Below are 17991 nucleotides of genomic sequence, written 5' to 3' on the forward strand. Positions count from 1 at the left end.
GTTGCCCTCGACCCATCCTTGGCAGAACATGGTCTATTTGAGGGATTCAATGGTTGCTGAACTTATCTCTGTTGGAAGCTGTTTTTTTCCTCTTTGGCATTCCTACATTTTGTATCGCTTGCAGAGGCTTCTCGAGCTAGTTTCTCCTTGTGCTCATAATTAGGTTTTTTTTCTCAGCAAGTTTGGTCTGGTTTATCTTGGAGTTGCATTTTTCACCTTTCTTGCTGCTTGTGCTACTTGCACATTGTATTATGAGCATTTATGAAACGAGTTTTACCTAAAATTAAGAAAAAAAAAAACAAATCTCATGTTTTCTTCTTCGAAATGCTGCTACCATCAGTCTCCGCTGATAGCCATTGCTCTCCAGTGAACAACAGAACATGATGATGATTGAGGTTCTAGTGGGCCTCTACATATAGTTTCAAAGGGTGATAACTGGTTCTAGGTTGGGTTAATAGAGTACATCATCATGTCTGATGATTTTCAACGACTGCCTACTGCGATCATCAGGTCACAGATTGTCTGTTCCGCGGACATGAAGGAAATGGATGAAGTGATGGAGTTTTCGTCTAATAGTGGGTGTGAGTGTGACATAAAGTAACCCGTTTCTGGTCTTCCCAAACTCTTTTGGATATCCATAGACTGTCATCTCTATGTTGTAGGCACGATGTTTATGACTCAACAGCTTCAAACAGTACGTTGGAGAATGGCATACTCGAGGTACATACAGGTAGAGGAGTTGGAAATTCTGAGGAATAATGGAGAACAAAATTGGCACATCATCATTTCCAATAATATTTAACAAGGATGTCGATTGTTAAAAAACTTTGGGGTAATTTAAGGAACTTTTCAAACAGTAGAATAAATTTGTCCATTTCCCAAAACTTAAAATGGGTGGTTCAAGTATTTTACCCAAAATTTATCATCTCCAATTGCATTCAAAACGCCAGCTTTAACAATGAAGATTAATAAAAATTATCAGCTTCAATTTCAGAAACTAATTTTACAGGCATATTTAGTTATTTACATATGAGTACAAAATCAGCATTACATTACAGGCGACTGCCCATCCCTTCGCGTGTTAATCTACCAGTTACATGAAGAAAGAGAAGGGGGGAAAAGAATAGAAACCCATAACTTAAAACGATAAAAAATAAACATAAATCAAGGGGATGGTTGATTTTATGAGGGGAATCGAGCATCAGCCTAGCAGAACTAAAAGGGGCAATTTGTAACTGTCCGTATAACCTTACTCCGCGTGCAAGATCAGAAATCTGACTTCATGAGCTTTACTTTGGGCTTTATATTAATCTTGTCGAAGGGGTTTCCCTGTTCAACATGTATATAATCTCTTGTCTTTAGAACCTGCATGTAACACAAACAGGCCACTAATAAGCTGTTTGATAAATATAAACCAGTATTTGCAGTTTGATTCTGAAATTAGGCTCAGTTTGGGAAGAATACAAATACATACAAAATAACATAAAGTAAAAGGTTCTGCACTCTACATATTTGTATTTGTACTCCTTCCAAATGGAGTCTTAGGCTCAGTTTGGAAGGTGAACAAATACAAATATGTAGACTGCAAAACATTGTATTTTATATCTATTTGGACTGTACATATATTTGCATTTGTACTCCTTCCAAAACTGAGCCTCTTTAAGAATAATAAATGAGTTTGACTATGATAACGGAAGGACATGATACCAGAAATGGTTTCAATTTGTAACATAAAATACTTCAAAAAAAAATTGGTAACATAAAAATGGTAATCAATCAGGTGGTTATTTATCAAATTCATGGAAGTGTTTTGATTGGTCAAAGCCCTTTTGGTATTATGTCTTTTCAGCAGCATAGCTTTTTCTTGAATAAATATAACAGAACGAGCAATTCTCTTATATTGCTTGATAAATTAGATAGAAATAATATAATTCGTGCTTGATAAATTACATGGGTTAGAATGTGAACTGTGATTAGATCTCAGAAGCCCCATTCAGTGGAGTCTGACTTAAAAAAGCTCTATATCAACTATTTGGTGTGAACTACATAAATCCTGTTTCACAATGCACTCCACCAGTAAATGTACCTTTATTAAAATATGTAATTTCTAACATCCTTTTCATTTCAGCCTCCTTTTAGATCTATTTTATGTTCTAACTTGCATGAGATCAGTGGTCTTTCTATGCACATGGATATGTTGTTATCAAGGCAACATGACAGTATTAGGTGATAGGGTACGGGGTACCACCATATTCCCTATGCATTACTTGATGCATGTACAAAGGCACCGGTTATGAAGTATTTTTGAATTTTAAAACCTATAATTTATTAGGTATAATCCAATGCTGACACGTGCACACTCCTTAAGGACCACAAAATTTAGTTTGACTATGACTAGAAAGACATGATACCAGAAAAACTTCCAACCAATCAACCGGTATCATAAAAGTGATAACAAATCAGGTGGTTATTTATCAAATTCACACTTTCACAGGGGGTTTTGATTCATCAAAGCCCTTCCTTTTGATTTGTCAAAATGATAACCAACCAGCAGCACACTTTTTTCCCACAAATTTGTATTAAATTAAGCAAATAATAGAAAACCTGAACCAGTAATCTGGTTCAAAATGACAACAGGAAATAAACCATGCAGGAGATAACTCGTATACCCTCCTTGATAACTATATCCATGTGCCACACTCCAGCAAATATCTAATAAAAACTTCCTATTGTTGTTTGGGGGCTGTAAAGGCCTTGCTGTTAGACAATGTATGCTCTCAGCAATATGATTATGAATAAAAGTTTGTTTTCTTGTTTTATTATAAAACTTCTTAGTATAATAGCCCTTGATCTACATTATAGAGTTATGAAAATCATTAATTTGGTAGGAGACATTCATGATTGATATGTAAACTAAAAGTTCTCAACCAGTGGATAAACTTGGATATTTTATCCTAACAAGGTTGCCATGACTTATACCACCCAAGGATGGAGCAATATGTCTCAACTGTTAGGGTTACCCAAGGTATAAGTATAGGTATTTTTGAAACACTGAACTGGACCAATTCTAATGTACTCTAGACCTCTTGATTGTCGGAGCAATTGGATTGTTGCTTGTGGTCCAAGACTTGATAGTAATACTATGCCAAGCATCAAACTAGTCTGCTTTTGACATACCAACCAATGAGGACCTTCTAGGGTCAATACCTGAACATGTTGGAGCAGAGTAGGATGATATTTTGGAAAGTGATCATTGTGATAGGATCTACCACTTTGTCAGACAGAGAATATCCCCATCCATACTCCCTCTGATAGAAACTAATAAATTGCTAGTATGGGTTTCAAAGTATTTTGTAATCGTTTTTGCAAAATAAATATTATATAAATATATAGTTTATTTTGAAAACTTGTTTGCAAAATATTTTTCCTAGGTTCCATCGTAGAAAAGAGCACGACTCTAGGTATTTTCTAGTAGGGGAAGAAGTCCTTCCCCAATTCCCAGCGTTGGATATTAACGAAAGAGAAAGTATACTGCAAATATTCATTTAGGTCTTTTTACCCATGGTTTTAAAAAACGACCTGAAAATGGAACCGTTCTAGCCACCAGTTTTCGGGTCGACGGTTCAACTGTCTGGTTTGAACGGACGGCCCGTTCTAACGAAAATTTAAAAAAAAATAATTAAAAATAAAAAACGGCCACAAACTGTTGAACGGGTCAATAGATCGACAGTTCGACCGCCCGCGTCAATGGGTCATTGACTGATTCAACAGTTTTTGGCCAGGGACCGGGTTTGGGGTAAAATGGAACAGGTTGCCTGGACGCTTCCCGGGCCGAACGGTGCAACCGTCCGGGTCAACGGCAGTTCGAAAACCATGCTTTTAGAGTTGACCCACTGAAACTTGATTTCCAGTCCTCTGGTTAGCCATTTAATCTCCCTCCTCTCATTAGAAAATTTCCAAAAGTCCACTAACTTCTTGTAACCAACTTAAAAGCAGTTTTGAGTCCCCTTCAATGACTAACTTTTGTATATTCAATTCCTTAGACTTCCTTGTACCCTCCAGTACTGCATAGACCTCAGCTTTAAGAGAGTCTTCAACCCCAATGGGACCACTTGTCTAGTAGAGACTGATCAGTCCTACTCTAGAAGAGAATTCAACAAGAAAAAAAGAGAATAGAAGAGGAAGAAGAGGGAGAGAGAAAGAGAAGGAGAAAGAAGTTGAAGAGAAAGAATTCAGAAAAGGAGTGAGTTATAGCTTATATTGCCACCCCACTCAGCTATTTATATTAAAGATTTAAAAGATAGCTAACTTACAATAATGCCCTTACTAACATAACTTATCAGGAACTAAAGAAGAAACTGAAATAACTAACATACTGACACTACTAACATGCTAACAGCAACATAAAAAGGACATTATTGCCCTCCAACTCTACAGGACCTGAAAACAAAGCAAGCACCTTCCCATCCTCATCTCTGAAAACCCCTCCTACACCTGATGAACCTGGATTTCCCTCACTACTTCCATCAAAGTTCAACTTTATAAGTCCACTTCCTGGTGGTGACCACACAGGACAAACTAAAGAGTGGGCAGGAACAGAATTTGCCACCTCCAGCCAGCTATTCAGCAACCCGTTATCATCATCTCCAGAACATTATCATTTGTTCCTCATCTCCTATCTCATTTTAATCTTCTTTTCTTTTTCTTCTTCTTCACCTTTTAATCTAATTTCAAACAAATAAACTTCCACTGTGTTACTTTAGGGACTTCAATGTAATATCAACACCTTTAGAATTTTTTAGTAATTTTTTTTATAGTTTTAATATATGAAGTTTTTTTTTCTTTTTGATAAGCAACAGATAACCTCATTAAGAAGAAAACCACTGCAAAAACACAGTAGAAAGAAGAGGAAAAATAACAGCCAAACCAGCCCCAAAAGAAATTTACTCGAACAAAAACAACCAAAAAGAAAGAAAAAGGAAAACAGCAAACAAAAGGAAATCAAGTGTTACGAATTGCTGCCAGTCCTGGACATCCCCAATCAAGTTGACTCTTCTGTACCCCAGCCTTGGATAGGGAATCAGCCAGACCATTAGCACTTCTAGGTACCCACTTGAATGAGCTATTCAATAAGGATCCTAAGTGTTGTGCCTGTCTCACCAGATGTCCAACCCTCCAGGGGACCAACTCCTGCTTCTTCAGCCAACTAATTAGAGTTTGACAATCACTTTCCACCTTGAGTAAGGCCTGCAGTTCAACTCTTTGGAAGTAGCCAAAACCAATGGGCCCAAAAAAGCATAGCAAGATACATCCATTATGATCTCTGACTACACCCCCATACCTGAATTACCTGGGTTTCCAAGGCTGCAACCATCAAAATTCAGTTCCATTTTATCTGCTGCTGGAACACCCCAACTGAAAGTCAGCCACAGATTTCCTATCCTTTAACAAATCATTTAGGGAGATACCTTTGAATTCTTTACACACCAAGGCCCAGTGGGCAGCTCTGACCATAGTTAGCTCAATGAACTTCTCCACACTCCTTTCCTTCTCAAAAACTCTGGTGTTCCTTTCTTGCGAAATACTCCACAGCGCAAAACCTCTAACACATTGCCATGAAATCTTATGTCTCTTTGTGCTACAATTCACCCAGTTTGTAATAAACAATTATTTGATTTCTGAAGGAGGCACCCAAACACGCCCCATCAGCAAGAAAAAATGGGCTCACAATAGGGTTGTAAAAGTACAAGGCATCAAGAGGTGGTTAGTTGTTTCCCCATTTCTGAAAAAAAAGGATGCAAATATGGGGCAAGAGAAACCAGTCCTTCCACTTCTTCTGAAGTCTTTCACAGGTGTTAATGATTTGTAAAGCAGCTTCCCAACAAAAAACCCTTACTTTTGGAGGAATAGGACTGCCCATTTTTTCTCTCATTAGAGAGACAGAATTGGTGTGCAGCATTGTTAGACCAACAATTTCTACTATTTTCTCTTCTAAATTCTCTTTCTCATTATTCACAACAAGATGCTACATCAATAAAATCAAAATACTATAACCCTTTTGTTGAAATAATTTAGTTATTTGTGTTAGGGTCTGTTTGGCTAGTTAAAGCCTTTTTTTATTTTCTGTTATTGTACTCACTTACAGCAGGGGAACAAGAGTCTTTTCCCTTCTTATTTATGCCGCCCTATATAATATAATAGAAGCTGGCACCGCCAGTACTGTTCCATTGCTCCAAACCTTTTCTTCTTCCTTTCTTTCTTCTCTTCTCTCTTCTTCCCTTCTCTTCTCTACTTCCTCATATTTCAATCGGATTTATTGCCAAGATGGTATCAGAGCAAGGTTCTTGAATCTGGGCGACCAAGTTCTCTTCAAGTTGCTGAATCTGGGCGGAACAAAGGATTGAATCTGAGCTGATCAAATCAGATCTGCAACTGGTACAACCCTAAAGTTTTCTTTCTTCTTTTATTTCTTTCCTTGGTCGTGTACCAAGTGGAGAACAAATGAATCCAAACCACTGAATGTCGGCAGACTTTTGTGAGGGTTATACCTCTTTTATTTGTTGGATCGTGTGATCCTATACCTGTGAAAAAGTGACTGTAGGTCACAGATGACCTGTTTTCTCTGCTCGTTAGTCTGATTTCATGTGTGGTAGGATCTTTCTTATTGATTAATGCTGTGGTGGAACTTACTGGAAAACCAGTAGGCTGGGACTGTTCTCCATGCAGATCTGAAAATCAGTCTCGTCATAGTTCTTCTTTGGAAATTGGTGCTGTTTTTTGTGCTCAGATTAAGTCCAGAACTGAATTGTTGTGTGTGGAGCTTTTGTCGATATGAGGGATCCTAAGTTGAGAGTTTAGATAAAAAAACTGTGTTTACCATGTCGTCTAAGAATTCTGCTACTTCAAAGATTTCAGGGAGCCACAATTGATGGTCTGAACTACCTTGAGTGGTCTAGGGGAATAAAACTCAAAATCACTGCTAGGGGGAAAATAGGATACATCAATGGGAGAGTGAAGGAACCGAAGAACGGAAGTGCTGAATATGATAGGTGGAACCAAGAGAATAGTATGGTGATGTCATGGCTCTTGGTTTTCATGCTGCCACAGGTAAGGAAGACTTTTATGTGGGCTGAAACTGCTTGTGAGATATGGGAACAAGCAAAGCCCACCTATTCAGAGCAGAGACACTATGCCAAGATATACCAACTGCAAGCTGACTCCTCTACTTGCAAGCAGGGGGAGAGGAGTCTCTCGATGTACTATTCTGATTTGACATCGATATGGAAAGAACTTGATCACTACCAGAACGTGAATTGGAAGTGTGATGAAGATGTAAAGGCGTATAAGTCACTTGTATCTCAGCAACGGGTCTTTGCCTTCCTCCTAGGGCTGAATCCTTCATATGAGTCCATCAGGGTGCAGATCTTGGGTAGTAAAGACTTGCCATCAGTTCAGGAGGTGTATGCCTTAATGCAGTCAGAAGAGAGTAGAAGAAGTGTGATGAATTGTGTAGAGGGAGAGCCAGTTGCCCTATATGTCCAGGGAAATTCAGATACAAATGTCGGAGGTGCTTTTAAGAAAGGTCTCTTAGAAGAGAACAGATGATAAGAGTAAACTTTGGTGCACTCACTGCCAGAAGACAAGACACACCAGAGATACATGTTGGGATCTCCATGGAAAACCTAAATGGGCACAGGATTTTGGTAAGAAGTCAACACCTAATCAAGGCAAGAAACCAAATCAGCAGAATCAGAAAAAGTATAACTCAGCTAATATGGCATCTCCAGAGACTAGCCCATTGGTAACTCAGGAGAGGCATCCCAGTTCTGACCCTAAGGAAGAAATTATCAACTCCTTTCTTGACCATTTGGAATTGTATGGTAGGACTCTCCGCCAGATGGATTCTGGTCCTACTCCCTCTACCTCTTTCGCGTCTACATCAGGTAACGTTGCCACTGCCTTCCATGTGTCATCTCATACCATTGATTCTCCTTGGACTATTGACTCCGGAGCCTCAAACCACATGACCGGTAAGTCAAATTTATTTCAAACATATAACCTTCTCTCTGGAAGAGATAAGGTGAGACTAGCTGATGGTTCTTTCTCTACCATAGCTGGCCAAGGTACCATACCTCTCCCACTCGGCCTTACCCTTTCTAATGTACTACATGTTCCGAAATTACCTATAAATTTGTTGTCTATTAGTAGTATAACTCACTCCTTGAACTATTCAATCACTTTCTTTCCGTCTTCATGTGTGTTTCAGGATTTGGCCTCGGGGAAGACGATTGGTAGAGGAAGCATGGCGGATGGTCTCTACGTGTTGGAGAATAAAGTTGGTCTTGTGGTTACAGAGCCATGAGTTTGTCCAGTGAGAGTCAAGCCTATTTATGGCATAGTCGTCTTGGTCATCTTTCTTTTGAGTCATTAAAAGTTATGTTCCCAAAATTGTTTGAGTCCTTGTCAATGAGTCAGTTACAGTGTCAGACATGTCAATTGAGTAAACATTGTAATTCTTTTCCTTTGAGAAATAAAAGATCTGAATTTCCATTTCATATTGTTTATTCTGATGTTTGGGGCCCTGTTACTCTACCTACTGAGGCTAGATATAAGTACTTCATTACCTTGATTGATGATTACTCTAAATACACTTGGGTTTACCCTATGCGATCTAGAGATGAAGTGCCAAAAATTGTGAAAGACTTTCAACGCATGGTGTTCACTCAGTTCCAAACTGAAATCCATATCTTCCAGTCGGACAATGTGAAGGAATACTTCCATAGTGATCTCATGGAGTTTTTTGCTTTGAGTGGGTCACTTCAACGAAGCTCTTGTGCTAGGACATCCCAACAAAACGGTATTGCTGAACGAAAGAATCGTCACCTTCTCGAAGTAGCTCGTGGCTTACTAATTCATATGAATGTGCCAAAACGTTTTTGGATGGATGCAGTTTTGTGTGCTACATACATCATCAACCGTATACCATCTCGGTTACTAGAGTATAAGGCCCCACATCAGCTTTTGTTTCCTGTAGCTCCGTTGTCCACCATTCCGATGCGTGTTTTTGGGTGTCGTTGCTTTGTCCATAACTTGTCCCCTACTCGAGGTAAGCTTGATCCTCGGGCTATTCCTTGTGTTTTCCTTGATTACCCTTTATCTCAAAAGGGGTATCGTTGCTATGATCCTACCTCTCACAAGTACACTGTCTCCATTGATGTATCCTTCTTTGAGAATCAACCTTTCTTCCCAATTTCTCATCAGGGGGAGAGTAGGGTTGAGGAGAAACAAGTGGCTGAAACTCAACTACCTCCTTTACCTGATCCTCCTTCATTCTGTGTCTTTCATCGTCGCTATAAAAGCCAGTAGAGTTCAAGAGCCGTGGAACCTGACACTATGCAACCAACATCATCAGATTCGCCAGAGGCAGATCCTTCTCATCAGCCAGGTACACTTGCTCCTATTGATATGCCTGTTCCTCTCAATGTTGATTCCCCTGTCATCAATGATCTTGATGCTCCTATTGCTAAGAGAAAGGGTGTTAGATCTTGTACCACTAATCATCCTATCTCCAATTTTGTATCCTATAATCACATTTCACCTTCATTCCGTGCATTCTTCTCTTCTGTGGACAGTGTCCCCATTCCTAAGAATGTGGTAGAAACTTTATCTAAACCTGAATGGACAGATACAATGCAGGAAGAAATTGATGCATTACACAAAAATGGCACTTGGGAGTTGGTGGATCTTCCTGAAGGGAAGGAACCAGTGGGTTGCAAGTGGGTGTTCACAGTGAAACACAAGGCTGATGGAACTGTTGAAAGGTACAAGGCTAGACTGATAGCAAGATGTTTTACACAGGTATATGGAGTGGACTATGCAGAGACTTTTGCTCCAGTAGCCAAGATGAACTCTATTAGGATTCTTCTTTCATTGGCAACAAATCTTGACTGGGAACTTTACCAATTGGACATCAAAAATGCTTTCTTGAATAGTGACTTGGAAGAGGAAGTGTACATGACTCAACCTCTAGGTTTTTGTGCCAAAGGCAATGAACAAAAAGTGTGCAGGTTAAAAAAATATTTATATGGGTTGAAACAATCACCTCGGGCTTGGTTTAGTAAGTTCCACTTAGCAGTTCAACAGATGGGGTTCAAACAATGCCAGTCAGGTCACTCTATTTGTGAAAAAAAGGTGAAGGGAAAATTGTAGCTCTAATTGTGTATGTGGATGACATAGTGATCACAGGAGATTGAGAGGCTGAAATACAGAGACTAAAAATATTCTTAGCCACTCTATTTAAGGTGAAAGATCTAGGACCTTTACGTTATTTCCTTGGAATTGAAGTTGCCCGCTCTCACAAGGGCATCTTTATTTCCCAACGGAAATATGTACTAGATCTACTAGAAGATACAGGCAAGTTGGGGGTAAAACCAATTGACTCACCAATTGAATCTAATCATCAGCTGGGAGACAGTTAGGGAGAGTTTTTGAAAGATGTGAAGAAGTTCTAGAGACTCGTAGGGAGACTCTTGCATTTGTCTATGACCAGGCTTGATCTTGCTTATGCAATGGGTGTCCTTAGTCAGTTCATGCACAATCCTAGGGCAACTCACTTTGAAGCTGCAGAGAGGATCCTTAGATACCTCAAGAAGTTTCCCGGAGCTAGTTTGTTGTTCCAAAAACATTGACACTTAAAAGTGGAAGTATATACTGATGCTGATTGGGCAGGAACAGTTGATGACCGTAAATCTACCAATGGGTGTTGTGCCTTTGTAGGAGGAAACCCGGTCACATGGAGAAGTAAAAAACAAAGTGTGGTGGCTAGATCTAGTGCTAAAGCAGAATATAGAGCGATGTCTCATGAGGTTGCTGAAATCATGTGGATAAGAAATCTGTTAGGTGAATTGGGTTTTGCAATGAGAAACCCTATGTCACTCTACTGTGACAATAAAGCTGCCATCAATATTGCTGCTAATCTAGTCCTGCGTGATAGGACGAAACACATTGAAGTGAACAAGCATTTTATTAGAGAGAAACTTGTAAATGGAGAAGTGTGTACTCCATATGTCAGCTTAGAAGAACAACTTGCAGATATCTTCACCAAAGGTCTTCATCATGTGCAGCACAATGATTTGTGTAACAAGTTGGGCATGATTGACACCTATGCTCCAACTTGAGGGGGAGTGTTGAAATAATTTAGTTATTTGTGTTAGGGTCTGTTTGGCTAGTTAAAGCCTTTTTTTATTTTATGTTATTGTACTCACTTACAGCAGGGGCACAAGAGTCTTTTCCCTTCTTATTTCTGCCGCCCTATATAATATAATAGAAGCTGGCACCGCCAGTACTGCTCCATTGCTCCAAACCTTTTCTTCTTCCTTTCTTCTTCTCTTCTCTTCTTCCCTTCTCTTCTCTACTTCCTCATATTTCAATCGGATTTATTGCCAAGACCTTTCATTCCTTCTTATCAAAGTAAAATTCTCCAAGCAAATAAATCTAAATCAAAATGCAGTTGTTTAGAACTCTACAGAACTGAAACAATATCCCTTTGTCAAAATTAATATGGAAATTCACACACTAACAAAACTGTGTAGAACAAACAAGCAAAGAACGTCCACAAAGAATAACCAAAAATTTACTTTTCCTTATTGAACCATCAGTTCTTTAGCATAATCACAAGTACCTTTAATATGGAATGTTTATGCACAACTGAGATGCTACATAAATGAGTCTAGAAAATATATTACATGTTTTAAACCTAAAGTAAGATTGGATAACTCACCAGTGTCTCAAAAAACATCCTTGATGCTTCCTTTCGTGTTTTACCAGCCAATAGGTTATCCATTGAAAGTTCCCTTCTTCCATGTCCAGCTTCATTATCAAACAAGGTTTGGAGGTACCTTGCAACAGCTCTTCAAGAAACAGAAATCCAAGAAGACAAGATTCAGAAACATATCATGAATTATGAGATGAACAACTAAGAAATCAAATGAGTAATTACAACAGATAAAATATAAAAGATAAAGAAATAACTAAAGAAGCTTTTTCCCCAAAAACAAGGGAAATAACAAAAAGATAATAATTTTTTCACTTGGACAGAAGAGAAAGAAGTCATCAACGAAATCTGCCATAAATTTGGCAACTGCAGATCTACATCAGGACCAACCAACTTGATGGGCAAACCTAGCTTATACTGTCAATCTATTTTTATTTATTTCATTAAAAGATAGAAACAGACTACTGTATGATGAATTACATGGATAAATGTTTCATCTCCTGTATACTCTTGGGTGGTTTGAGGCTATATTTAGCTTGTGTATAAATTTAGAAAAGAGAAAGCTAATGTGAATAAGCTACCTCTCTGCTTCAGGTACAACAAGGTTACTCTTCCAAACAGATATTCAACCCTACCCCTAGGAGCCAACTGTAATTCTAAGGTCATTTGGGACCCATCATAGAGAGATTTGAAAAAAGATAAACAGTCGGGATTACCCACTACCCCATTAAAGGAGGCAAACGTAAACTAATTAGAAATGTTCTCTCTAGCCTCCTTTCCTATTTTCTCTCTCTTTGAGCTTCACTTTTGTGACAGATTCTGGGAGTCTCTAAAAACCCCATTGAATAACCCTGAAATCTAGGTTCTGCTTAAAATTACTTCCCGAGCATCCATTGCCTGCAATTCTTCACAAAAATTATAGAATATACTTAGTAGGACTGATATCAAGCAAAACTTAATCTCCAATCTCACCTTAACAATGAAATCCTAAATTGACAACCCAGTAGCAGTTCTGGGGCAAGAGAAAGTGAACAGAACCTTGCAAATACTCTAGTTGTCCCCATAACAGGTGGTGATCTCTAAGACTTTTAAGCCTTGAGCACCAACTTTAATACAGACTCTAAGCTCCCAATCAGGTTTCAAATCAAATCTCTGGATTTCTCCTCAATTTTTGGACAGGTTCCCTAGAATCTTCTTCCAGGCATCTACCCACTAATCTCTCCAAAAGTCTTCCCAAAAGCCAGGAGATCAATGTTAGGCAGATGAGCAACTCAAAACCCCATACACACTGTTGATCCTAGTGATGTATGGGTGTAGACATAGAAAAGGAAGAAAGAAACCTGCTAAAACTGTTGATCCGGTATTTCTTTTACCATTATTTAGTGGCTGACTGATCATCATCATCATCATCTAAGCCTTGTCTCAATCTAATGCTAAAACTTCAACCCTGCAACTTGAACCAGATCGAAGGGATTCGAAGATGAAATCCGTTTAGGATTTTCCTAGCTTGATCCTTATTAAGGAAACAGCCAAGGCACTTTTCCAAGCACCAAGATGTGGTGCCCTGATGTTCCTTCCCAAGTGGCATTTATAGTCTAGTCAGCAATGTTGGGCGAGTGTTAGCAGATCGGCAAATGCTATGGCTGATTCTTTGGCTAAACAAGGGGTCTCAAGGGTTGAATTATTTTGGGCTACATTATGATTATATCCTGTTAATAGTATGGTTATCATCTCATCTCTAAGGGGAGGTAACATCTTGTGCCTTCTCTTATTAATAAGATCATTATTTATTTATCAAAAAAAAAATGTTGGGCAAGTGTCTTCTATAGATTGTGAGTCCTGTTTTTGCATAACAGAAACTCCATCTATTTTTCCATCCACAGCCAAATCATTGCACTATCTCATCTCACCTTTTGGAAATCATTAAGGCTATGTTTGGTTTGAAGGAAAAAGTAGGGAAAGGAAGGGAAAGGTAGGGAAACCTTTACAAATCTTGTATAGGTTTCCCTACCTTTTCCTTCCTTTCCCTACATTTTCGTTCAAACCAAACATAGCCTAAGTCTAAGCTTCATTGGGTAAAGTCCACTGATCTATACAACCTTTGATGATATGAATGATATAGGGTGAAGGAGCTTTTACATTTCCAACCACAAAACTAGTTCTTAGAGCAAATCCGGTGGAGAGCTGTAGGGGTACCTACATGATGCTTTTCAGTTTGACCTCCTTTTGGTTCTCATTATAACATATATCTACAGCTTAGACAATCTACCTTGTACGGAACCTCATTGCACATGGATTCTGATGTGCAAACAAGAAGACAGCTTTATAAATTACCTTCACAAGCAATTCGATAGATCCGTTTCAAACACAGCTTTATAAATTACCTGGGAAGATCTCCAAGTTGAGACCCCCCCCCTCTGAAATGGGCTAGGAGTGTCCAACACAACTTCCTCTATCTCTGATTGAAAAATCCTAGAGTTGGCAAGGCTATGCCAGGCCAAGGTCTACCAAAAGCTGGTCTGATCTTATATGTGCAGGGTGTAAGCTGGACCTAGGTCGAACTTTAGCAAAAGTCATGTTGCCCAAAATTGGGGGGTGGTCATGGAGTACGTCTGATAGTCTACACAATGGCAATAATTGAATTATAATTAACTTTGTGATTAATAATTTTTGTAAACAATATCATTTTACAATTTTCAAAAACAACCTTTTACATAGAAAGATAATGTACTTAATATTTCTATACATATCCCTAAGGCAGCCCAGGGTCAGTTATAAACCATCCTAAACTCAACTCTGGATCTGGCCCTGATTGGTCATTTCCATATATCTTTAGGCTTTCTAAGCCCTACTTCAAGAGTGGAGCAGGCTGGATGACAGATGCACCCCAAGTTGGGGTCCTAAAAAAATTCCAGCAAAGAATTTGTAATTCCACCTATTGGTAATGAGCTTTCAAGAGATGAACCCACACCTTGTACGGGATGACCATCCACTGTTCTCAAAAAATTGAGCTTCTTCAGCTCTTGGTATGCCATTGTCCTCTTCATCATCCACATCCTCATCATCCACATTCAGAAACTCTGCAACACCAGAAAGAGGGAAGAAAATCATTATACTAACTAGTAAGAAAATAAATGTTGGGAAATTAAGAAAACATTAACACAGTTCTAACTTTTGGTGAAGAACTATTATCCATTCCCTAACAAGCAATGGCCCCAAATTCTCAAAAGAAATTGCTACTAGACATTGAAAACTTCATTGTTGCTTTTCTTTGTTCCCATATAGTAATGTTATGGAAGCACTAGCACGCACTAGATAAAGGCATACAGGAAAAAATAAAATAAGTCAGGTTAAAGAGACGCCACTTGTGTTACATGGACACAGGTATGTGTCAAAATCTGACTTGGATGAAGGTTCCTACTTGGTGAATAAAATTGGATATGGAGAATGTAATGTTTATTAAAAAAAGAAAAAAAAAAGCATGTATCATGCATATACAGGAATACAATCAACACTATAAAATTAAATATACCAAATTATCAAGTACTACAAATTCCCAATTAATGCCAAAACGCTTAATTAAGAGTTGAAGGTTATTCCTAAATGAATTTGCACTTAGTGAAGAGAGAAGACTTCCCAATTGTCAATGACAGTGTCAGTTGCACCACAATTTCAACATGGATACAGGCCCTATTTTCAATTGTGCACATAATAAAGGCCCACTCATATTAAGTGTATACCAAATTTTAGGAAATAAGCTAACTCATTTGAACAACAAATTAACATACAGATCAACAGTTTTTTATCTTCTTCAACCACCAATTCCCCCATTTCCAATATAGGCCCAGATACATGTGACCCAACCCAGATTTCATGATAAGTAGAAGAGGAGTTTTTATCAATCTCTAGTTACAGTGCAATTACTAACAATGCATTAATTAAAATGTATAACCATCAGATATAACACAAGGACATGCAATATCACTTATCAATGAAAACCTGCACACCAAATTTTTATGGATAAGGTTATACATCAAATATATGCATTGTTAACCCAATAAGAGGTCCTTCGGTCCTTCAAACAAGCAACACAGTGCAAAGTACTTGGACCTTCAGAGTGAAAGAATGAGGACCAAAAACTTCTCTACAATTTCTAACATACAGAGCTGAAACATATAAAGCATTGACATCTATCTCTTAGGCCAGTATTAACAGTTATAAAGAAGCAATGACGAAAGGAGGGAAAAAAACCAGAAGACAAATTTCTAACATGCATATTTCTTCCAACCAAAATCGACAAACTTACATGCATTTTAAGGTTGAAAAGAATATAACATTTTCAATCTATAATGTAAGGTTGAAAAGGAAAGGAAAACATGCAAAATAAACACAGAAGATAATTGACTTCTGGCCATAAAATGAAAAGGAAAAGACCCAAACCTGTATCATTCCCACTTATTATATTTCCAAAATCCTGCAAACAAGCATAAGGAATAAAAAAAAATGTCATTTAGTGGCTGTACTGACATGAAAATATAAAGGTAAAGAAAATTGAGCATAACAAGTAATGCATGTAATAATTCTTTCATGTCAGAGATTATACTGGAAAAACATTACCAGAAAAACTCATTTAGCATGTATTTCGATTTTACTTGGACTGGATATCATTTTTGGTTCAATTGTATGCATGTATTACTATAATCCGCCACAAACAATATATTACAGAACAATTGTATACATGTATTAGCATTTAGGTCTTTGCAAGCTGTAACAACTTAAAAAATCCCCACCAGCAGTGTATTTTTATGTCAATGCATGTTACTATAAAAGTATATACTGTGCATTTCAGAAGTTTCTACAGAATAATAGTTTTCATTGGTTAAAAGAACAGCTGGAATGCCAAACCAGAGGAGATAAAATATGTTCCCATAGGAAAACCAAGAAGATAGTCTAAACTCTAAACTATAATAACATAAAAGCTCTCAATACGCTTTATGAACCCACTGTAAAAAGAATAAAAAAGCATAGTTCCTATTATTAAAAATAGTATAATGCCCCTTAGAAATGCATCTACACGGCATATCTAAAATAGTGCAGGACCCAACTGCAATGATACCATGTTTAGACACACCTGAAATGATACCATGTTCCAGTCCAAATGTACAGTGTAGAAGGAATTTGTAAAGGATTGAGGAAAAACAAGATTGTATTCTTGGCATTTCTATTAAGACAAAATATAGGATGCTCTCCCAAAAATGCACCTCTTTTTTTACCTTACAAGGGGACCAAAATCCAACAATATAACCTTCTACAGACCCTAATATAGTTGTCTATCAACCAGGACAAATATGGCTTAGTAATAAAATGCTCTCTATACCCCCTAAATACCACAGATCTCCTAACTATGATGCCCAGATACATATACCAATACAGGTATCCATGTCACATACTTACATCATGCTTTTATATATAGTTTTTCAACCACAGACCCTTTCCTCATGCTTCAGAGTTTACACAACATTTGCTAATGTTGCAAATTCATTCATCCTAATAAAAGATACTTTTAAAAGACACTTACAGTTATAAAACCTTTCTTTTTTACAGGGATTAAGAATTTAAGACCCTAATATGGACTTGTTTGGGCTTGCTTCGAGGGGCTTGGTTGGGGATCCAGGGACAGAGCCCCGGGCCCAGCTGCTAAACACAAAAAAAAAAAAAAAAAAACAGAAAATTGCACAGATTTTCAAAAGGTGCACACCTAGGCGCACCAGGTGCGCTCCTTTTGAAAATACTCCGCCTGGAACCTAGGCGAAGTGCATACCCTAAAATGTGCCTCGTCTGTGTGCCTATGTGCACCTTTTAAATCATTGGACCAGAAGATGAGCTGTGCCTCATATTTTTTTCTCCCCTTTTCTCTGCAAGTTACACACCCATACAATCTTTCCCCTATATTATTGCATTCAAAATAACAAGGGTGTCCCTTCGTATGTTTGTTTTCTTTTGTTTTCATTTAACAGACAACATGCATACACACTCTCTACATCTCCCACTTGCATTAACAGACTAGAGATCCATTCCCTAATTTTTCAAAGGCTGTATGATGTTTTATTTCTACTTTTAGTTGTTGATTATTTTATGTTAAATCACTTTTAATGTTTTCTAATTGCTATACCAACCAAAGAAAAAGTTAAGTCATAAGAGAATAGAGATGCAAGAAA

At 38.0% G+C, this 17991-nt stretch overlaps 1 protein-coding gene across 2 annotated transcripts in view; it reads right to left on the minus strand.

Annotated features, from left to right (window-relative positions):
- Positions 1-965: 965 nt before the first annotated feature.
- The window catches only part of LOC104586818 (sister chromatid cohesion 1 protein 4), a 38878-nt gene continuing 21852 nt past the window's right edge, over positions 966-17991 (minus strand). The window contains exons 11-14 of one of the 2 annotated variants that reach the window (XM_010244182.3): positions 16214-16247; positions 14745-14853; positions 11780-11909; positions 966-1365 (exon numbers count right to left, since the gene is read on the minus strand). In XM_010244182.3, the coding sequence (XP_010242484.1) occupies positions 1267-1365; positions 11780-11909; positions 14745-14853; positions 16214-16247 (372 nt within the window). In that variant the 3' untranslated portion in view covers positions 966-1266. Of the gene's footprint in view, positions 1366-11779; positions 11910-14744; positions 14854-16213; positions 16248-17991 lie in introns of those variants that run through there. The other variant, XR_016084645.1, reaches the window with a different exon arrangement.

This window comes from Nelumbo nucifera, chromosome 1 (genome assembly GCF_055504915.1).
Source record: "Nelumbo nucifera cultivar China Antique chromosome 1, China Antique-T2T, whole genome shotgun sequence".
NCBI classification, from domain to species: domain Eukaryota; kingdom Viridiplantae; phylum Streptophyta; class Magnoliopsida; order Proteales; family Nelumbonaceae; genus Nelumbo; species Nelumbo nucifera.